Source organism: Diabrotica virgifera, chromosome 5, assembly GCF_917563875.1.
Source record: "Diabrotica virgifera virgifera chromosome 5, PGI_DIABVI_V3a".
Lineage (NCBI taxonomy): Eukaryota > Metazoa > Arthropoda > Insecta > Coleoptera > Chrysomelidae > Diabrotica > Diabrotica virgifera.
In genome coordinates this window covers 159,809,781-159,834,432 of record NC_065447.1, presented here as the reverse complement: position 1 = coordinate 159,834,432, position 24,652 = coordinate 159,809,781, and the positions used below count along the sequence as shown (strand labels likewise).

Below are 24,652 nucleotides of genomic sequence, written 5' to 3'. Positions count from 1 at the left end.
ACGAATGCCAAAAATGGTACTTTCACGAAGACCAATACAAAAGAGGAGGAAAGGCAGGCCAAGGAAAAGATGGAAGGACAGTGTATATGAAGACTTGAAGAAAAGTAACATTGAGAGATGGAAAGAACTAGCATTGGACAGAAGGAGATGGAGAGAGGTTGTGAAGAAGTGTATAAAAAGACTGAAGTGTATTTAAATAAAATTTATAAGTTATGTAAGTTATATTAAGATATTTACTATATTATTTATGTAATCAGAAATGTAAACATTTTAGCCCTAGGCCTACAAGGCATGTTGCGCTTAATAAATAAATAAAAAATCTTTTTGAAAGCTTGAAGTAATGGAATCCGTTAAGAAAATGAAAATTAATTGTTGCTTATGATTTGTCATTATAATAATGATTTTATTAATTTTGTATCCCATAAAAATATATGATTGAGGGAAATTAAACTTTTTTTAAACTTCACATTTTGATGATAATGAAAAATATTTATTTTACAACATTAAATTAAGTAAACAATTAATATAATTTTTAAAGTATACATATAGGTATCAATAATTTAACTTTAACTTCCAAATTCGTCTATTTCTTCTGCATCAATTTCCTTTTCTTCTTGGTCGACAGGAGGACAATTTTGGCAGCTATCACCAGAGCAAGAACCGCAAGATTGATTGCAATATAATCTAAGTTTGCGACAAAATATCATTTTAAGTAGTTCTTCTGGTGCAGGAATATCCGTCATTTTGTTTGGTACCAAGGTGCCATTCACTTTTGTCCATCCCCAATCAGCAAAATTTACAGTTTTGTTGCCCGATATATAAATACAAAGCAGACACTGCACGTATTAAAGAATAAATACTCCAAAAACATCAAAATTTAGACGCTTCGTAATTTTCAAAGATTAACTCTAGAAAAATGTATTTGGTTTTTAACAATAACTCGGCTTCCCTTTAAGCTTTTTGCATTATCTCTCACACCATTTTGTAGGGAATTTCATAAGCTATAAGACCATGGGAGTTGCAATCTTTCTAGATCCTTTAGTTCAAAAAAATTTAATGTTAAAGGGCTAAAAAGACGCTCCCTTTGCATTGAAATCAATAATTTAAACGCTTATATTTCGCTTAATTTATAAGCTACGTGAGTTATAAAAAAAGGATAGTTTTCATTAAAAAAAAGCTAAATTTTTGGTCACAACACTTTTTCATAAATCCAATAGTTTTTGAGATATTTTGAAAAAATAGCGTACCTATTTTTTGAAAAATCTAAAAAAAAATAAATTTACTTAAAACAAATTTCTTCAAAATATAATTGTTCTACATAATTCAAACTGTTGGAACATATTGTTGGAACACAAATAAAGTTAATTTTACATGGGCTAGGATTAATATTAATTTTGACGGACATGGCATACATTTTACCGTCATTTTTTCTTTTATAAATTCGAGGTATTTGATTAATTTTCGTCATAACTTGCTTAATTTTCATGCTAGAGGCTTTTATCAAAGCTTATTCTGAAGGTCTAAAATAGTATATTATGTAAAGAGCATTTAATTATCATTATGAAGCTCGTACTCTATAAGAAAAGTTATATACACTATTTTTTCTATGATCATTCACAACAAAAATGATTCAAATTTATTAATTTTGTAATGCAAAAAAATTAAGTATTTTGTCAGTTTGACAGTTTGTTTACATATTGAGAACTGTCAAAGCGTATGTATTTGACTCGCCATTGGTCACTGCGCGTGTACCACCTTTATCGCGAATGCATATCGCGATTCTCTTGGTTAAAAATCTGTATCTTAATGAAAATCTGTATCATAATGAAGTTAATTATGATACAGGTAGTGACATCATAATTGATATATTATAGTATGAGAATAGAAAAAGTACTTTAAAAATGTTTATAACCATTTTCTATAAAAAATTAATAATTTTTCCGTTATTTGATCTCAAATCTTTGCATAAATTTACGAAAAACAAAAAAATCGTTTTCAATGACTCATAAGTTGCTTAATATTTTTTTAAAAATTTAATTAAAACAGACTAGTTTCTGTGTTTTTTTACAAGCTTCAATTTTAATAAGGATCGTTTTTTCCTGAAAAAGCGTTATTTTCGAGTTATTTGCAAGAAACTATTGAAAAATGTGTTTTTTGCAATATTCAATCGCGAATAACTCAGAAATTATTAAGTAAATTAAAAAATTTTATTCTATATTTTCTTCATAAAATTCAATTCTCTATTGATTCCTGGTGTCATTTTGAAATTTTAAATTTCCATCCCCGAGAAAGGGTGGCATTCACCCCTTGGGTGGGAGCATACATTGGCACCAAGTCAGGTTTGTTATTTGCATCATTTTTAAGCTACTGCCAAAATTTCAAACAAATCCATGAAGGCTTTTAGAATTGCGAGGTGAATTGCTTGAATGAATGTACCTACTAACCGTCCCTGATGATGCTCTAGAAGCGAAAGTATATTTGGGAAAGATTTAATAAACTATACTAATATCACAATAAAAATGCACTAGAAATAAAGAAACCAAGACACTTTGAATGTTACGAAGAGGACTCCCGAATCATTATTTACAATGTATAAACTTTGTAAATCATGATCTGGGATTTACAATATGTATACATTTGAAATGTTGTGATACAGAAAGACGCTTAGAATAGCGTGGACACAGAAAAAAAAAACGAAAACGGAAGTATTACGAGAAATGGGCAAAGAATACGAAATAATAAACACAATAAACATAAGAAAGTTACAATATCTGGGACACGAAATATTGATAATTGATAGTACAGGGAAAGATAAGAGGAGGAAGAAACATACGAAGAAGGAGAGTATCATGAAATGTTAAAAAATTTAAGGCAATGCATTGATTTAAATGCAGTTTATATAATTCTTCAGAGCAGCTGTAGATAGGCTAAAGATAGTGACGATAATAACCTCGAAGTGGGATACGGCGAAGGATTTCCTGGCTGAGAAATCTACGAACGTGGTTCAACACAACCACTACAAATCTTTTCAGAGCAGCAGTGTACAAAGTGCAGATTGCCATGATGGTCGCCAACATCCGAAACGGATAGGCACTACAAGAAGAAGAAGGGATACGGCACTTAGAGAAGAAGATCAGTACCTACGACGATATTGTGAACATAACGTAAATAATTTTTGTTCATCGATGGTGACTCCTTATTAATACGATTTTAAATTTCAAATAGTTCTTGTACGTATTACTAGTATAGTAGGTACTTATACAAAAAGTATGTATTTTTAAAAAATCCACAAGGGAAAATTTCCTATCAATTAAAAAACCCACGTGCCTTGTGGGAGGTCATATAATACCAAAGGCCATATCCTTACCGACGGTGGCGTCCAAAATCCCGACAGCCAAAATCCCGACGGCCAAAACACCGACACGCCAGAATCCCGACACGCCAGAATCCCGACTGGCCAAAATCCCGACATGCAACAATCGTCGCATAAGCAAAAATCCCGACCACTACATTTTGAATATTTATTGTTTCCTTTTCAAATGCAATACCAAATTATATTATACAGTATTGAAATTGAAAAATTAATTACTTACTAATAAGTACGGGTACTAATTATTATGTATTTTAAAAGAAAAAATCATTAAACACTTCATTTTATAATATAAAAGCTATACTTACTGAAATGGAAGGTTGTAAGTGACATCATAATATCTATTTTATGAAAGTAAACTTGAATTCAGGATTTGATTATACATACAGGGTTGATTGATTAGTAGGGTAAAGCTCAATAACCCCGCTATAGTATTAGATAGCAATAAAAGTTAATAACAAAAATTTTAGCCACCTTTGAGCTTCACATTACAAAATTAGTTAGAATGTTACAGGGTGTTCGATAACACAGTGGCAGACCAAACTTTTGTTTTTTTAAATGGAACATCCTATATTTTATTTTAAATTCGAAATCCTGTTAACTTATCCATCACAAAAATATAAAGGTTTGTTATGTTATACAGGGTATTTACAAAGTTATAACCAATTTTATATGAAAATCGTAACAAGTTCAAGTCCCTGTATAAATAAAAATAAGCAAAACAACAATGGTTTATTAATGCCATATTTTTTTTAGTATTGTCAAAATTTTCAAGAATGGTCGATATTGCTAATTTTCTTTATATCAAACACAGGGTGAGTAAAAACGCAAGTACATTATTTTCTCAGTAATTTTAAATAGAACACCCTGTATTTTATATCACTATTGAAAAGTACCATTACCGTACTTTAATTTTTAGATAACATTCCCTTTGTCTAAATGTATTAGTTTTCGAGATATCTTCATTTTTCAATGGACCAGTAGCGTGGCCACCCAAATCACTAGAATTTAATAAACTGGACTGATTTCTGATTTTTTGGGGTTACGTTAATAATGAAGTTTATAAAATACCTCCAACAACAAGGGATGAGATGAAAAATAGAATACAAAGTGTATTTCGATGTGCTACACGAAAGGCAACACGGCAGTCAAAACGAAAACAAATATTGTATTTACCGTCTGCAATAAACTCAATTTTAGAGAGTTGCAACGGGAAATAAGTTATTAAAAGTATCCAGCGAACAATATAAGACATTAAGTTAAGGTTAGTGATAATTAAAAACATTAAAATCGGTGAAATAACATCAAAATAGAACCAAGGACATACAAAAAGTAAGATCGCTAAAATTGTTAAGCCTGTTTAACAACAAAACGTAGACACGAAACTCTGGCCGATGAAATTGCGACGTTGCCGTTGTGAGTAGATTTTCCAGGTAACCACAGAAAATAACAACCGATAACAAATATACAAAATAAATACGGTAAACGCTGTCTTCTCTGCACTTTTGAGGTGGAAGACAGTGTTTGGCGCCGGAAAATGGAAAGGTATCTGGAAACTTTAGACAGTGATGACACACAGTCAGAAGGAGGGTCAAAAAGGAAGGACAGATATATGGATAACGAGGAAGATGATATTTTTAGCAAGAGCAAAAAGTTCTCGAGAACACCAACAAAAAATCAAGAGAAAAGAAATGAAGAAACAAAAATTGATCAATTATTAATAATGGTGAGACACCTCACCGATGACATTAAGGAAATAAAAAGAAATCAAAAAGAAAGCAAGGAAGCAATAGAAAAGCTCATTATAGAAAACAGAGCGCTGAGAAAAGAAAATGCAGAACTAAAACAAGAGAATATAGAAATCAAGGAGGAACTCAGAGAAATAACAAACCACATGGAAGTTATGGAAAAACACCGACGAATAAATAACGTAGTCATGAACGGTCTAAGGATAGACACATATGAACAAGCAGGGTTAAAAGAAACAACTAACAATTTCATCAAACAACACTTAGGAGTAGAGGTTAAAATAAGGAATGCTCACAAGCTAGGAGAAAAAACATGCCTCATTGAATTAGAAAACCAAGAAGAAAAAAGAAAAATAATGGAAAAAAGTATAAGTTAAAAGAAATAAGAGGGCTGAAGGTATATATTAACGAAGATGCAAACATAAGAGAACGAGAAATACAGAAAACAATTAGAAACATTGCTCAGGAAGAAAGAAACAAAGGAAATGAAGTCAAGATTGGAGTAAAAAAAATATGGGTAAACAACAACGAATGGAAGTGGAACGACAAAGAAGGAAAAATGATCAAAACAACATCAAAAAACTAGCAGACAATTGTACCATGGGAATAACGATGACGACACAAGTACAGAAAAAGGACAACGATAATTCAAAAAAAGGACAAAAGAGAAAAAAAATGAAAACCGGACAAAAACACAAGAGAACATGTCGAAAAGAACACTTACTTTTAGGAACATGGAATGTAAGAGGCACATATAGAGAAGGTAAACTTAAACATCTAGCGAGAGAAATCGAAAAGTTCCAATTTGACATAGTAGCCTTGCAGGAGACGAAACAGCTGGGAAATGATATATTAGAAATAGAAGATACAGTGTTTTTTAATAGCGGCGGAAAGAATAGAACATTAGGCACAGGTTTTATGCTACGAGAAGAACTAAAGGAAGCAATAGTAGAATTCAAACCAATATCAGATCGAATATGTAGTATCAGGATCAAGGGAAAATACCAAAAAATCACTCTCATAAATATTCACGCACCATCTGAAGAAAAAGATAATGATGTCAAAGAATCTTTTTACAGTGAACTAAATAGAACAATCGAAAGTATACCCAGATACGACATGAAAATTATTTTAGGCGACGCAAATGCCAAAATAGGGAAGGAAGAAGTATTTAGACCGACAATAGGAAAACATAGTAAACACAATGAAACTAATGAAAACGGACAGTTCCTCATAGATTTTGCAAGAGAAAAAAATATGATCATAATGAGCACATATTTCGAAAGAAAAGAAATACACAAGGAAACATGGATATCGCCAGATAGAAAGACCAAAAACCAAATAGATCACGTGCTGATCGAAAAAGAAGAGCAGCAATGTATAAAGAAGATTAGAACATACAGAGGACCAGATGCCGACTCCGACCATTACATGGTGGGTATCAAAATGAAGCAACTGATACCTGAAAACAAAAACAAAATAAAAGAAAAGAAATGTATAAATAAACCAATTCGGTTTGCAACAAAAAAAGAGCAAGAAACATACAGAGAAACAATGGAAAGGGAACTAAAAAAGATACAAATAGAAGAACAAACGGAGAACAACTGGGAAATCATAAAGCAAGTAATGAACAAAGCAGCAAAAGAATGTAATAAACAAGAGATTAAAAAGAGGAAGGAGTGGTTCGACATAGAGTGCCAAAAAGAAATAGAACTAAGACAATCATTAAGGATGGAAATGATCAAGAAAGAAACAACAGAGACGCATGATAGATATATAGAACAAAGACAAAAAGTAAAGAGGTTGTTGAGAGAAAAGAAGAGAAAACACTTAGATAATAAGCTAAAAGAAATAGAAGAGAACTACAGAAATAAAGAAATAAAAAACCTGTATCAAGGTGCCAGAAACGAGAAAAGAGGATACCAGCAAAAACCCATATTCGTTAAAAACAAAGCTGGAGATAATATAAGCGGCGAAGCAGAAATAGTAGAGAGATGGAAAGAGTATTTTGACGAATTACTAAATGGCAAGAATAAGCCAAACCAAAATGAATCCATAGAAGCAGAGACAGAAAATGAACAGTTAGAAGACATAGAAGATAATCCACCGAGCAAAGAACAAATCGAGGAAATAATTAGAAATCTTAAAAACAACAAATGCCCTGGAAGCGATAACATAACAGCAGAGATGATGAAATATGGTGGAAAATTGCTGAATGATTGGATACACAAAATCATAAAAGATATATGGTTAAAAGAACGAATACCAGAGGACTGGAAGGAAGCAATTATCTGCCCATTACATAAAAAAGGCGACAAAACAGAATGCAGTAATTACAGAGGAATAGCTTTACTAAATACCGTATACAAAATCCTAGGAAAATCAATAAAAGACAAACTTGAAAAAGAAGCTGAAAATATAATAGGCGAATATCAGTGCGGATTCAGAAGAGGGAGAAGCACAACGGACCAAGTATTCGTAATCAGAGAATTACAAGCAGAAAGCTATGAACACAACCTACCAACGATAGCACTATTCATCGACTTCCAACAAGCATACGATAGAATAAAGAGGAAGAAATTAAAAGAGGCGCTTGAGGAATTGGGAGTTAGCAGAAAGCTACGTAACATGATACATCTCACTCTGGAGAATACAGAAAACAGAGTCAAAATAAACAATCAATCATCAGAAAAATTTATAGTAAACGAAGGATTAAGACAGGGCGATCCTCTGTCATCTTTACTCTTCAACTTATGCCTAGAAAAAATAATGCGAGAAGCAAAAATCAATAGAGAAGAACTCATATATCAAAGAAGACACCAAGTTTTGGCGTTTGCGGATGATGTGGTGTTACTGGCAAGAGGAAAAAAAGAGCTACAGGAGATGGTACAGAGAATAGTAAAAGCAGCGAAGAAAATGGGACTATATATAAATTCAACTAAAACAAAATGTATGGAGTGGACAGATGGTCAGTTTAGGAATGGTCAAAAGTTTAAAGTAGAAGTAGAAGAAGGAACATCATACGAATTCGAAATGGTAGAAAGATTTACATACCTAGGGGCAATAATATCACGTAAACCTATCATTAAAGAAGAAATACAAGCTAGAATAATGGCAGGCAATAGAAGTGTACATGCGCTTAATGTAATGTTGAAAAGCAAGTTTCTATCAAGAAGGGCAAAAGTACAGCTATACAAAACAACTATACAGCCAATAGTAACATACTGCAGTGAGACATGGACAATGACAAAAAATGAACAAAATTTACTGGAGATCTGGGAAAGGAAAATACTAAGGAAGATATATGGAGGAAAAATAAGGGACGGTTTATGGATAAGAAGATCAAATGATGAGTTAAAACAATTATACAACCAACCTAATATAATAGGAGTGATAAAGGCTCAGAGACTTAGATGGCGAGGTCACATTGAAAGGATGCCAAACACGAGGACTCCAAAGAAGGTACTAAACTACACTATAACTTCAAGAAAGAGAAGAGGAAGGCCGAAAAATAGATGGAAGCAAGACGTCGAAAAAGATTTGGAAAGAATGGGGCTAGAGGGCCAAAAAAGAAAAATGAGTGACAGGAAGGAATGGAGGAAAATCACATATCAAGCCAGAGAAGAGCTCAGCACATAAAGAAACGTGAAAATGAAGAAAGAAACAAAAAACAAACTTTTCAAGCCATGGGCCTCTAAGGCCTTTAGTGCTATTGTATATATATATATATATATATTTATTTTTAGCATCTCATGACGTCCCCCCATGTTAAACTGTAGTCTCTCGTGGCGTCCAGGTCTTCGTGGACTCCGATATACGGTTGCCACGAGGATTTTCTCTAAAATTTATCGCAGGTGAAAGGTACCACTTCCTACAATGCTTGAACAAAATATTGGCCGGATGTCCTCAGACACGTTATCTGTATAATAATATACACATTACTTGAGGCAGTTGCCGTCAGGCGCGCCACGTTCGCTTGCTGTATATCTAAAATCACTTTAACGGTTTTGATGACGTCCAAATATATATTTATTCATTTTAAGGTTGTCGCGGAATCCGTATATTTCAGTTAATGTCCTCATGGCTTCTACTACGCTGTTGCCACCTCAAATGTTGGTATTTAGACTTCGGATATTTTTATAAATGATTATTGTAGTATGTTAAAACAATTATTGTTGTGACAGATTAATGATATTCTCTTTGTATAATTAACAGTGTATTTTTTTACTGCAAGAATAAAAAGAATTAAGAAGTATGTTCATTAAAATTGATGAATTTATCATAACCAGTTGCCGAAACTGGTAGTCTAATTGCTCAATTGTAACATATTATAGAAGTGTTAGAATTTAATTCTTAATTCTTTATTAGGAGATCCAGATTTAGAAATTAGAACAACAAATACATTTAAAGAATATAAATATCTCGAATCTATATTATCTAAAGAAGGCAAAAGAGACATCGAAAACAAAACACAGCAGGGCAAAATAGCGGTAAACATTCTAAGCTCTCTACTATGGTCTAAAGAGATAAGACAAAAAACGACAATCTATCGTACCTTGGTAGAGCCTATTATGACTTATGGAGCAGAAGTTTGGCAGATCACAAAAAAAGATAGAAAGAGAATAGAAGTAGGTAGTAGAAATAGATTATCTAAGGAGAGCGTGTGGTATATAAAAGATCGCATCAGGAAGGAGGACAAAAACTGTATATTCCAGTGTAGATAGAATTGAAACGAGACAACTAGTGTGGTATGGTCACGTCAAACGAATGAATGAAGATAGATGGCCAAAGAAAGCTTTAAATTACATACCACAACAAAGAAGAAGAAGGGGAAGGCCTTCAGTTACCTGGGAAGAAGATGTACAGTACATCATGAGAGATAAAGCCATCAAAGAAGACGAACGGATGGACAGAAAAAGATAGCGGTCGAAATGCGAGAAGTAGCAGAGGCTATAGGAACCTCGCTTATAGATGCATAGATATAATTATTTATTACAATATTTTTAATAATATAATTTTTCTATTCTCATACTATAATATATCAATTATAATGTCACCACCTGTATAATAGATATAATCAAATAGATCATTAGATAGAACTAAAAACGCAGGACGAACTTCTCCAAGAAGTAATTACATAAAATAATGCCCTCTATTCGTAACGGAACATCACAAGAAATATGGGAGGCTTTTAAACATTGTGTAACAACACATAATCCTGTGAAACGGAAACACTGGATAACAGATGGAACCTTTCAAATCATTGAGAATAGAAGAAATCTTTGTCAAAGTGGTATGCATAGTGAAAGGAAAAAAGCTAGTTTAAGAAACCTCAATAAAAAAGTAAAGCGAAGATGCAAGGCAGATAAAAAACTGTACTATCAAAGTATATGCAAAGAAATTGAGAGACATGATCAGAATAATCAGCCGAGAGATCTATTTAGAAAAATACGCTACTTAACAAGATACTTCAAAGCCAGAACTTGGGCCATTGAAGACAACACTGGAACTCTGAGAACAATCAGAGAAGATATAGCAGAGACATGGAGATCGTATTGCAGGTACTTATATAAAGATGATTAACCCCAAGAACCTGATAAACAAATCTTTGATGAAGTAGAAGGAGAACCTGATATACTTGAAAATAAAGTAAGACTAGTGATCATTAAGCTTAAATATAATAAAGCACCAGGTCCAGATATGATAACAGCAGAAATACTCAAAGCCACAGAAGAAACTGGCGTAAAATTACTTCATCTACTCTGTAACCAAATATGGCATTCTAAACAATGGACTGAAGACTGGACAAAATCTACAATAAAAACAATTCATAAAAAAGGCAGCTTCCATAAATGCGACAATTATAGAACTATTTCTCTTATATCACATGCCAGTAAAATAATACTAAATATAATCAATGAGAGACTAAAAACATTCATTCAAAGAGAAATTCCACAAGAGCAAACTGGATTTACCAAAGGTAGAGGTACTCGAGAACACCTGTTGAATATAAGACAGATAATCGAAAAATATAGGGAATTTAATATTCCACTGTACATATGCTTTATAGATTATCGTAAGGCGTTCGACAGGGTCAAGTGGAGACACTTATGGCAAATACTAAAAGAAGTAGGCGTACCCCAACACCTTATTTCGCTTATAACTGAACTATACGAACACACTATTGGATCAGTTAAAGTGCTTGACACACTTTCAAAGGAATTTCATCCAGAACAGGGTGTCAGACAGGGATGTATACTATCTCCACGATTATTCAACATATATGAAGAGCATATTATGAGAAGAGCACTTGAAGGATGGGAAAAAGTCATCTCAATAAATAATCATAAAATAGACAACCTACGTTTCGCAGATGACACAGCCCTTCTTGCAAATAGTCAATCAGAGCTGATTGATCTTACACGACTGGTTGAAAACGAAAATCAAATATTTGGTCTGCAATTAAACATATCAAAGACATGCGTCTTTGAAGTAAGGGTCAAAATAAAGATGAAATTAGCCAAAGACAAAAACCGGAAAGTAAACACAAGAATCGAATTCACAAAAAGATTGAAATTAAACCGAACAGCAGTGTCCCAACATGAGGAAACAGTGGAAGAAATATGGAAGAACTTCAAGGATATTATGCAAAAACTGCAAACGAAATTATAGGGATGAAAAAAAAAGAGAAAAGAAATGGATAACCGGAGACACATTGTACTCCAGGGAAATAAGGCAAAAATATACGTTCGGAACACTTGACCGGCCAGGTTGCAAATGGATTTTTTGGATACTATATACCTATTACATTATAAATATAAAAATGTCCGTTACAGTTTGGACGATAATTTTAGTTGTTAGCAAATAAGGGTCAAAAATGTCAGTTTTTGAATTTTGGTACGATTATTTGTTGCTTCGGAAGTTGCAAAATAAAACTTAAATTTCAAAAATAAAAAATTTGCTATGTGAAAACCCCATGAAAAAAGAATACTTATGTTTTCGAAGTTTTTAAAAAAATAATAAAAAGTCATTTTTATCATTCCGAAAATATTTTAGTAAAGTAGAGTTATTTTTGGCTTATAAACAATTTGAATAACTTTGTTAGTATTGACTGCAAACTAAATTAATCGATTTAGGGATGGGAAAAACCTACCGGTTATAACCTAAAACCGGTTTTTTAATTCGAAATAATCGGTTTTACCATTTTTTTTTGTCCCGGTTATAACCGGTTTTTTCTTTTTAAAGTAATAACCGGTGAAAAACCGAATAAGTTACCTGTGGAAAAAAAATTTATTTAGAGAAAAATGAAGAAATTTCTATCTATCTTCGATCTCAATCATATGTATTATAAATAATATGCGAAGTAATAAGTAATTAACCCAAACAACCATAATTCAACTTTTATTTACTAATAAAGAACTGGACGAAATCGTCACATCAGCTTTTATGAAACAATTTTGGGAATACATAGTTATTTAGTTTTAGATGATAATATTTAGTTACATAAAAAAGTAAGTGATCTGCTTGAAATCGATATTCCAACCATCATCTAAAAATTGTTTATACTTGAGTACTTGAGACTTGAGAGTCTTGTATGAAATGTGAATACCGAAATACGATTAGGAATCTCCAATATGTAATTTTTAAATATTAGGAAATAAAAGGTAGGTATTACAAACGTATTAAAAAATATAACCTACTGAAATTTTTTGATGGCAATAGAGAAGTAAATAATGAATTGGTTTATCGAATTTATTTTTAAGTAAAATATAAGTCATTTGGATATTTTTCTAAACTTGATAGATCTAAGGGGCATTCGGTAGATCGGGTAGGATCATCATTTTTGAGAATATCCCAATTATTGACGCACTACGCACTATACGCCGAAGCCGTCTACAACGAGCGACGAATCAGAGATTGGGGTACTTTCGCCCATTTTTAGGGTAATTTGAGAGCGCCTAGGAAAATTTTTATAGGTTGAATTGGTTGGGAAATTTTTCGGGAGGAAAATTGAGCAAACTAAAGTGCAATATAAATGTAACATTATAACCTATTTGCTTTTGATTAAAAAAACGAAAACCGGTTTTTGGAACAACCGGTTATTTGACCGGTTATAACCGCCAGGTTAAACCGTAAGTAAAAAAAACGGTATAACCGAAACCCGGTTTTTTGTTCAACAACCGCCATGCACCATCCCTAGACTTTAGGATTTAAAAAGCTGGTACTTTTACATTATTATTGTATTATCGGTTTATAACCTTCTCCGTCTTCCGATACCCGTTCGCCGTTCGCCATTCCTCTCTGTCCGCACATTGATCTACTTACAGACCTCTTTCATCCATGGCTTTGTTTATTCCTGCCTGCCAACTTTTTCTCGGTCTACCTCTTCTTCTTCTACCTTGCGGTTTCTAGTTTTGCACTTGTTTTGTGATTATATCTTCATGCATTCTTTGTACGTGACCCAACCATCGTAGTTTATTTCGTTGATTTCGTCATTTATTGTATGTGTGACCTTCATTATTTCTCGTATCCGTTCATTGGTGACATGTTCTCTTCTTGATCTTCCTGCAGCTCTTCACCAAAAATCCATTTCAGTGACATCTAACATTTGTTTTGATTTTTCCTTGATATGCCATACTTCGCAGCTGTATGTTATAATGCTTTTCACTACGGCGTTATAGATTTTTTCTTGTTTTGGTTGTTTATCTGCTTGTCCCAGAGTACTGAGTTTAGGAGCCTAATTGCTTTCCTGCCCTGAGTATTTCGTTCTTTAATGGCTCCGTCCAGTGTTCCATCATTCGTGATTTTCATACCCAGGTATTTATATTCGTTACATTTACTGATCTTTTCTCCTTCTTCTATAGTCGAGAAAATGAAGCATTTTGGCTCGCAATTTTTTCGTCCAGCATGGATTTACTTGAAATTTTCACAGAGGGTAGGGAATAGTCCAAGGATCATTTTCTATATCATGCCGCTGTACGCTAAAAGCTTGGGGTGGTTGCCACCCCATCTCGGGGACGGGAATTTTTTATTATATTTTAACCACGTAATCGATGTAAAAATGAATTCTAAGAAAAAAATGTTTTTTACATTTTCTTCGTAAAACTAATATTTTTCGAGATATTCGCGCTTGAAAGTAACAGTTTTACGACGAAAAAATCGACTTTTTTAGATGGTTTTTTGAGAATACCTCGAAAAATATGGATTTAATCAAAAAAACTGTAGATATCAAAAATGCATCTTTTAGTAACACAAATTAAATTAAACTTAAATAATCTTTTTAAGTATAATGATAGACCTTTCAAAAAATAATAATATGAAGCTCCTAGCATGAAAATTAAGCGACTTATGATCAAAAAATCTCGGTACCTGCTATTCTCTATGAAAAAATCAGTGAAAACAACCCCCTAACTACCCTACTGATTAAAAATTGGTCTTCACCTTTCTGTAATTCCCTTTATATTCGTATTATCAATACACCCAAGAAGTTTGACCTATTTAAAAGGCCTAATTTTAGAAAAATTGGACTTTAAAGAAAAATTGATTTTTTGCAATTTCCTATGTCACCTTTTACTTCAAAATATCTCCGAAAATACTGGAGATACGAAAAAATTATGGACTATTAAATTGTAGCTTATTATTTAATAAGTAAAATTCTCTTGTGCATGGATTTTCATTACAGTGAACAGATAGCGAGATACTATGGCTATTTGAAACCTCTATTTACGAGCAGACACCCCCTTATTCGAGTCTTTTAAACTCACCCCAATTAAAAACTAAGGGATCTTACAGAATTTAGTTTTCACGGTCTTAGAACTCTTCAAAAATCCTACAGAATTATTTTTGAAAAAACTTTTTATCGTCAAAAATGAAGGAGCCATGTTTAGAAAACAATTTTTTTTAAATATCGAATAGGCTGCTTATGGATAATTTTCAATGTATGTATAATACCACAGAACCGGTTGATATACTGGAAGATGACTAAAAAACTAATTGTATTTGTACATATTTGTAAATTCGTATTTTTTTGTAAATAAATGTTTTTGTAATTCTTTAATTCTACTTTTTTTCTGTATAGATCTATTAAACTATCTACTTATAAAAATTGTGATGTTATTAAGGGTGGTTTTTAAGGGTTGAAATATGATATTTTATCCTAAAGTATAAAACAATCATTATTTAACCAATCAAAACCAAATTTTACCCCTATTAAAATTTACAATGTTTTTATATATTTTTGTCAATAAGGGGTAGGTTACACCCCTAAAATAATCAACGCCCTTAAGCATGATCTAGAATATGAAGTACAGGGTGATATGATCCTAATCCCAAATTTTTATGTAAATCGATGCAAGCCGAAATGATTCTTTTAGGATAAGTAATTTTTTTATATATAGCTTCAACAAGGGTGGTTTTAAGGGTTGAAATATTATGATAGTATATCTTAAAGCATAAAACAATCATTATGTACCTAATAAAAACCAAATGTTGACAATATTAAAGTTAAAAATGTTGTTTTATAATTTTTTACAGTTAGGGGTAATTTTCACTTTTCACATTTCTATGTTTATATTTGTATTCTCCATTGCCTCCCATAACTTTACCGAAGGTACACTGTCGTATGCCTTTTTCAGATCAATATAATATACGAAATGAATCTCTTGGTTAATCGCTGTTTTCTTTTCCATGACTTGTGCGATTGCAAAAAGGTGATCAATTGTAGATCTTCCGGCTCTAAATCCTGCTTGTTCTTCTGCTTCCGTTTTCTTGTATTCGTCTCTATTCGGTTTTTTAAGATCCTTCCGTATATTTTGCTGATTGTTGGTGTACAGGAAATACCCATGTAGTTATCACATTGTTTTCGATGTGTACTTTTACATAAATGTTAAAAAAACATTCACCTTGGTTAATTACGGTCAAAGTTAGCCACTTTTTTTATTAAGAAAGCTAACTAGCGCTAGTTTGAAGTTCAAGGTATGTATATAGTTTATATGTAAAAGTTTGAGTAAACTTGAACAGAGTGGTTAATATATCTTTAAAAATAACGCCCTAACGAAATCGACTCGTGGTCGGTGGAGGGGAATTATTAAAATCCGTGCACTCAAAAAATGAAATTTATTTTTCAAAGATATGTTGCTCTTTATATCTCCAGAGATAGTTGATGGATTTTGATCATTATTTTTTTAAAATTTATATATATTTCTTGTAGTCTTGTAGAGTATGTTATGTGCACATATACCTACCTAACAATACAAAATGTTATGGGGCCGATAATTATGATTCTAAGACGTTCGAGTATACATATATAATTTCATAAAAATCGTTCAAGCGGTATCGGAGGATTATGGCAACTAACATTACGACAGGAGAATTTTATAGATGTAAATAAATAGATGGCTATTAAAAAATAGGGTCTTGGTGATAGAAGGGTGAAAATTAAGGGTTGTATATATATTTTTAATGGTACATACTATAAAATTAAGGTAGACAATTTTTTCTAAAACAATAAAAAAGTGGCAGAGGGTAACCCCCTTATAACTTATGGGTATAAATAATAGATTACAATCTATTTTCAATCCTACAGAACATATGTGTAAAATTTCATAAAAATCTGCCAAGCCGTTTCGGAGGAATATGATAACTAACACTGTTACAGGAGACTTTTATGTATATAGAAGTAACTGTAAATTAAATAAGTAATAAAAGTGGCTTAATTTGCTCGTAATTAACCTAGGCGAAAAGTTTATTTTTTTAAATTCGTGTCAAAATATCCGCTTTTCAAATCCCAACGCAGATTTAGTCAATATGTTAATATGGTTATTCAAATTGTTTATAAGCCAAAAATGATTCTACTTTCGTAAAATGTTTTCAGAATGGTAAAAATGACTTCTTATTGATTTTTTAAATAAGTTGAAAATGTAAGTATTCTTCTTTTCTGTGGTTTCCACAGAATTGCGGTATCATTATTATTTTCTGAACAACAACATTGCAAAAAAGTTCTTTATGATAAACAAATCGAATGCAATTTAAACTAATTGACAAATCGTCTTGCATTTTTTTATGCATTATGTGGACTGTTTGACTTAACATTTCATGCAATATCAAAGTCTTAAGTTCATTTTTGCAAAAGTTATAGCAATTTCTTTATTTTCGAAATTTAGTTTTATTTTGCAATTTCCGAAGTAACAAATAATCAGAACAAAACTCAAAAACTTCCATTTTAAACCTTTGCTTATCTACTAAAAGATGAATAATCTAAATAAGATATTTAATTACGTTATTTTTACCTGTAGCCATTTAAACGAAAAAATTGTCATATTTGACCCTTATTTGTTAATAATTAAAACTCTCGTCCGAACTGTGACGGGCATTGTTGTATTTATAATGTAATAGGTATAACTCTAAAAGAACCATTTGCTACCTGGCTGGTCAAGTGTCCTGACAAAAACCTTATTTTAAGGAAAAGTAGTAGAAAGGAAATACAAAGAAAAATATAGCGGTTAAAAAGCAAGCCAGAAAAGACAAAAGATACTACGTAAATCATATGGTAAAAATGTCAGAAAAAGTTGCGCAAGAAACAGTGCCGGTTTATCCACTGGGCGCTTGGGGCTGGCGCCCAGGGGCCCGGGGCCGAAGGGGCCCGTTCCTTTTAATTATAAAAAAAATGAAGACGCTAAATAATCTATATATTCTCCGAAAAAAACCTCATACGCAGATACGCCAATAAAAAGCCTATGTTCTGTTATTACATTTCTTCACGCCTATACACAGTGGCGTAGCCTAGCTCTACAGGGGCCCCGTGTCAGTGTTTGTGGCGGGCCCTTTTCCAAAAACTACAGAAAGTTATCAGATTTAGCTATGTCTCGAATTGTATTCAAAATAATCGCATAAACGGAGTTTTTTTAGTTTCTAATAATTTCATTTTGAATTGTGGGGCCCAAATAATAATAGGTATATCTCACTTTTCGGCTTTAAAATAAGTTCTTTTTTAAAATAGGAACAAAATAAGTTCTTTTAAAATAGTTAAACGAAAGACACAAATAGATGTACATACATCTAATTTATAGATAAAGAATAGATTATTCTCGAAAATGACATATACGCAAACAATAGTACACACCCTTTCAAACATTCAAAAGTAAAGTGATTACAAAAATTGCAATTTGGCATTATACAGTGGCCTCTAAGGCTAGCACTCCACTTGCGATTTGTAGTCGCGGTGACAAAGAAATCGCTGTCGCAGAAAATTTAGAGTCTAGAGTCTAGAAAATTAGTCGCTGATTTCAGAATCGCGAATTGAATGCTACAAGGGTGTGACATCAGCTTTTAAATGTTTTTTTACTCTAGATAAAGAAGAAGTTAAGACGTCAATTAATACTTTATGCGAGAAACATAAAAACGATGTTTATGAAACCAAAGAGAACTTGCATAATGAAATTACCCATTTTGTAACGTTATGCCAAAATTTGAATAAACATATTTTATGAAAAATTTTATGTCATCCAGGATGTAAAGGCAACTTTTTCTTATTTGACGCGTCAGGTGAGCGATCTTTTTCGGCTTTAAAAAGAATAAAAACATATTTAAGGTCAAATTTGGGTCAAAAAAACCTAGACGCATTATCACTATTGTATAATATAGTATATAGAGAATGAAGAACTGGAAAAACTGAATTCTGATAATATTATATGGAAGTTTGCGAATACCAAGTCAAGAAAAAAAATGATCTAATTTTTGTCTTTATGTATTTTTTAGAATATGTTTTTTTGCTTGCCATGTGTTGTTTTGTGGAACTTTCTATTTTTATTTATTTTTTTGGATTATTTTTTACGTTTGCTATTCTTCTTGCTTGTTTAAAAAAATTACTGTATGGATTTTACAATAAACCTTTATAGTTAATGCATGTGCTTTCTTGTTAAAAAACTGACAACGAATAGCAATGAAGGGGGGCCCCTAAACCGCCAGCGCCCAGGGCCCGAAGTTAGGATAAACCGGCACTGGCAAGAAAACGACCATCAAATACAGTACAATATCATCCGAAATTTGACAGGGAAAACACTAAGCAGTAATAAACAAATCAAAGATAAACAAGGAAATAATATAATTAAATCAGAACATAAAATAATACAAAGATGAAAAGAACCCTGCGAGGAAATATATTCCAAACACCACATATAGACGGAGATAATGTAATACAGGAAATAAACATTAGAACAGTTGAAATTACCAAAGAAGAAATACAAAACACACTGAATCAACTAAAAAAATGGCAAAGCCGCTGAAAGCGACAAACTACCGATAGATTTAATAAAGGCGGACGCAAACGAATCAGTACAAATGTTACACAAATTCTTTAACAAGATATGGGCCGACCAGGAGCTCCCACAGAAATGGAACGTGGGTTTAACCATTAAGATACCAAAAAAGGGCGATTTAAATAAATGCGAGAATTGGCGAGAAATAACATTGCTAAGTGCCACATTCAAAATAATGTCAAATATCATATTGAATAGACTGAAGCCAGAAATAGATAAGAAACTAAGACTAAGAAACAACCAAGAAGGTTTTCGCGCAAAACGCTCCACTATCGACCACATTTGTATTATATCTGTACCTACCTCTGTATCTTGTCCCTGTACCTCTGTATCTCTTGTACTCTATAATTATCTTGAAACAAGCTGGTGAATGGCAAAAAAATATAAACATGTTTACTTTCACTTTGACTTTGAAAAGGCCTTCGATGGTATAAACAGAGAACAAATGTGGAAGATTCTAAAACTATATGGACTACCGATAAAATAAATCAACTTAATCAGACTATTTTACAGGAAATATAGAGCCAGACTAGAACATGCGGGAAAAATGGTAGTAGATATAGCTATACAAAGCGGAGTTAAACAAAAATGTGTGCTATCCCCGACAATATTTATAATAAAAGCGGACTGAATCATGCAGAAAATAAGCGATAATAAAACAGGTATTAGATGGAAATTGCATAACTAGTTGGACGATTTGTAGTTCGCAGATGACATTTTTCCCCTAATCGAACATAGCAGCCATAAGCAAAAGAAGATCGACAAGCTTGAAAAATACTCCCAAGATAATGGGCCTGAAGATAAAGACAAAAAAAAACAAACTTAAAAAAAAACAGCAACCAAGAAACTAAAATTAAAATACAAGGAAGACAAATACAGGAGGTATGTAGATAACTTTACATATCTGGGATCGATCATGGAAAAAAGGCGCTAGTAGAGCAGTTGTAGAAAAAAGGATAGTAAAGGCACAATATGCACTCATTATATAATCATATAATGCATTAAGGTGATACAGTAGCGATCAACAAGTAGCCAAAACGCGTTCCAAGATTGCGGCTCTAATTTTGAATATTTTTTCGAGATATTTGGCACACGTATTCGTAATATAATAAAGAATGGCGGTACAGAGCCCAATTTGAAAAATATATTAATATGTGGAAATTACTCTGTAATTAAATACAATATTAAAAAAACGAGCCTGTACCGCCATTAAGAAGAACAAAAAAATACACTTTCTTCAAATAAACTTTTTTCCGATGCCTAGATTTTGTGTCATTTTGGAACTACTAATGAAATAAAAAATTTTAGTAGTTCCAAAATTACACAAAATCTAGGCATCAGATAAACAAGTTTATTTGAAGGAAGTGTATTTTTTTGTTCTTCTTAATGGCAGTACAGGCTCGTTTTTTTAATATTGTATTTAATTACGGAGTAATTTCTACATATTAATATATTTTTCAAATTGGGCTCTGTACCGCCATTCTTTATTATATTACGAATACGTGTGCCAAATATTTCGAAAAAATATTCAAAATTACAGCCGCAATCTTGGAACGCATTTTCGCTACCTGTTGATCGCTACTGTTTCCTCTTAAGGAAAATCTGGAACACAGGCGATATATCACAGTTAACCAAAATCTAAATATTAATAGCTGGAGAAGAACTGTTACAAGAGATCATGAAATAATTGGCGTTGAGATGAAGAGAAGTCAAACAAAGAGCGAGAAACAGAGAGCAATGGAAAATACTTGTATAGCAAATTTCGAAAGAATAAAACAGAAAAGAATGCGCTAATCCTGCGGATCAGCCATCTTTGATTTTTGGCTAAGAAACGCAAGAGCGCCCAATACTTCATAATAAGGGAAGGTATTACAGGGAGAGGGAGAGAGAGAGAGAGAGGGAGAGAGAAAGAGAGAGAGAGAGAGAAACAATACTGATTATTTATCAAAATAAAATTTAAGGTAAACCTAACCTAACCTATCGAAAGGCTCATCAAACAATTATTAACTAAAAAAAAAAAAACATTTGTCAAGGGTATATAGTGATATTAGGTATATTACATTATAACTTATTCCATCGAAATCTTCCGAAATCCATAATCTTCCATCGAAATAAAATAGAAAATTTTAAAGTCTAGAAAATACATTATTCATAACTACACCCAAGAAATAAGTTTTTCTAACCTGATTTAAGAGTATAACAACGAAAACAAAGAATTTACAGCAAATCTTTATCGTATATCCGAGCAAACCACCTAGCTGGCAAAAGTTATAAATAGAATTTGTCTGGGTTCTTCAACTAAATTCTCACGTAAACACGACCAAGGTGAAATATTTTACTTTATATTATAAGTACATTGTTGCCAGTATAACGGATGCCAAAGCGAGCGCTAACTGTATGGAATCATTCTTGTTAATATACACGCTGTATATTGATCGGAAGTCACGAAGAGTCAAAACTATACAGAAGCCACGAGGGACGCAAATGCAATATATATATATATATATATATATATATATATATATATATATATATATATATATATATATATATATATATATATATATATATATATATATATATATATATATATATTTCGATGTGCTAATTTACAAATGCTCTGTAGAGTAAGTAGCTCATTCAATGATCGTTTTTAGGCGTACATAAATGTGTTATGAGATAATTTTGAACAACTTATGTAATTAAATATTAAAAATATTTTATTAAAAGCAGCTTCTAATTTTTTCAAACACGTTTTTTTGCCAAATGCATTACTGACAAATTATGTTTCGTTTTTTATTTGTTACATTGTTACATTTACATACAAAAGTAGTGTTTAATTGTCTTCACAAAATATTGTATTTTGTGTTTGTGTGTTTTTTTGTAAAATTTATTACTAATTTTCTTTCATAAAAAGATAGCTTTTAATTGTTTCAAAAATGTTGCATGTAGTGGTTGTGTTTTTGTTTGTAAAATGTATTACTAATAAATTATTTTTATTTCTTTATTTGCTACAGTGTTACATCGATTACCTTATTGCTAATCGGTAATCTTCAATTGTCAATTCAGTCATGGCTTACTTAAAATTTAGATAAATTTAAACACCTAAAATAATTTGCTCTGAAAAATGAAAATATCTCGAAAACTAATAAATTTGCGCATAGAGAATGTTATATAAAAATTAAAGTACGTTAATGTTACTTTTCAATAATGATATAAAATACAGGGTGTTCCCTTTAACATTACTGAGAAAATAATGTAATTGCGTTTTGACTCACCCTGTATTTGATGTAAAGAAAATTAGCAATATTAATAATTCTTAAAAATTTTGACAATAAATAAAAAAATATGGCATGAATACACCATTGCTGTTGTGCTTATTTTTATTTATACAGGGAGTTGAACTTATTACGATTTTCATACAAAATTGGTTATAACTTTGTAAATACCCTGTATGACATTACAAACCTTTATATTTTTGTAATTGAGAAGTTAACAGGATTTCGAATATAAAATAAAATATAGGGTGTTCCATTTAAAAAAACAAAAGTTAGGTCTGCCACTGTGTTACCGAACACCCTGTAACATTCTACCTAATTTTGTAATGTGAAGCTTAAAGGTGGCTAAAATGTTTGTTATTAACTTTTATTGCTATCTATTACTATAGCGGAGCTATTGAGCTTTACCCTACTAATCAATCACCCTGTATATTATTGGACTATATATTGGCAAAAAAAAAATTTAATTCATATACCCAAGTTAGAAATTTTATTTAGAAAATTAGTTCATATTAAATGGTAAATAATTTTGTTTAGTAACAAAAAATAAAAAACAGATGGCCGTAAACAAAAACCAAAAATAAATGTAATTATATGTTTTAAAGGAACTTATCAAACCTGTCGGGATTTTGGCGTGTCGGGATTTTGGTCTGTCGGGATTCTGGCGTGTCGGTATTTTGGCCATCGGGATTTGGCTGTCGGGATTTTGGCTGTCGGGATTTTGGGGTAGACCCCCTTACCGATATGACCATATTTTCATCCATCAATTAGATTTTTCAACAATAACGTCATTGTAACACATTTGTGTATGTCACTGTAACTGCACTGATGATGCTCTGCTTAGAGCAAAAACGTTCTGTGACAGATGTGGCCCTTTAAGGTCTTTTTTAAATAAATATACCTTTTATAAAGGATTTTTTCATTAAAATTTATTTATATATTTTTAGATACTACAACGAAAAAACATTAGGTTTAGACTTTGAGGGTATGAAGGATGACCTGAACAAATTACCCTGTAAATCCATAGTGTTGTTTCACGCCTCAGCTCACAACCCCACAGGAGTTGATCCTACACCCAAGCAATGGGATGAACTTGTTTGTATTTGCAAAGAGAAGCAATTTTATGTGTTTTTTGATTTCGCATATCAAGGTTTTGGTACTGGAGATTACGATCTGGATGCGTACCCAGTTCGTCAGTTTGCTAAAGCTGGCCTTGGTATGGCTATATGTCAAAGTTTCTCCAAAAATATGGGTAAGGATTATACAGTGATGAGCGCGCTAATAACCGGCAAAATAATGCAAAATATGGACAATATCATGCGTTGTGAAATAAAAGGAGATGAAAATAGTAGAGTTCGGAAACTAGCTGTATTAACCTATAAAACATTACAACTTACGATAGTTTCCCACCTTTAGACTTATAGTCCAGGGCGGATCTGTTTTGAGATGGACGTTGAGAGGTGACTCAAATTTTTTTGCAGAAATTGCTTGAAAATAAATCAAATAATAATATTTGAGTTATCCTCCCTCTCAAAAAGGTCCGGAACATTGTTTAAATAATCAAAATGTCAAAAATTGGAGGAAAAATTCGATTTTTTTCTCCGAAAAATTTAAAAGTATTAATTTCCGAGAAAAGTTGTACTGACATAAAAGTTGCGTAATTCAATTTACTACAATATAGAATTGGCTAGAAATTTAAAAAATAGTAACCCTAGTTGCAAAATAGCAATAATTGCGAAAAAACCATACAAAAACAAGTATTCGCATTTTACGTTTTTCAACCATTTATGCTACACTTAGGAGCTTCATATTTCTCCCTGAAAAACAAAACTTTATGATACAGTAAAACAAAACTTTATGATACAGTAAAACAAAACTTTATGATACAGTAAAACAATACTGTAAATTTCATTAAGATCGGTTCAATAAATTTTGCAAAAT

General features: G+C 32.0%; 1 protein-coding gene across 1 annotated transcript in view; it reads left to right on the top strand.

Annotated features, from left to right (window-relative positions):
* LOC126885190 (aspartate aminotransferase, mitochondrial-like) overlaps positions 1-24,652 on the top strand; it is a 51,375-nt gene that overhangs the window by 14,202 nt on the left and 12,521 nt on the right. Inside the window, exon 3 of the mRNA XM_050651626.1 lies at positions 23,659-23,963. Coding sequence (XP_050507583.1) covers positions 23,659-23,963 — 305 coding nt within the window. The remainder of the gene's footprint in view (positions 1-23,658; positions 23,964-24,652) is intronic.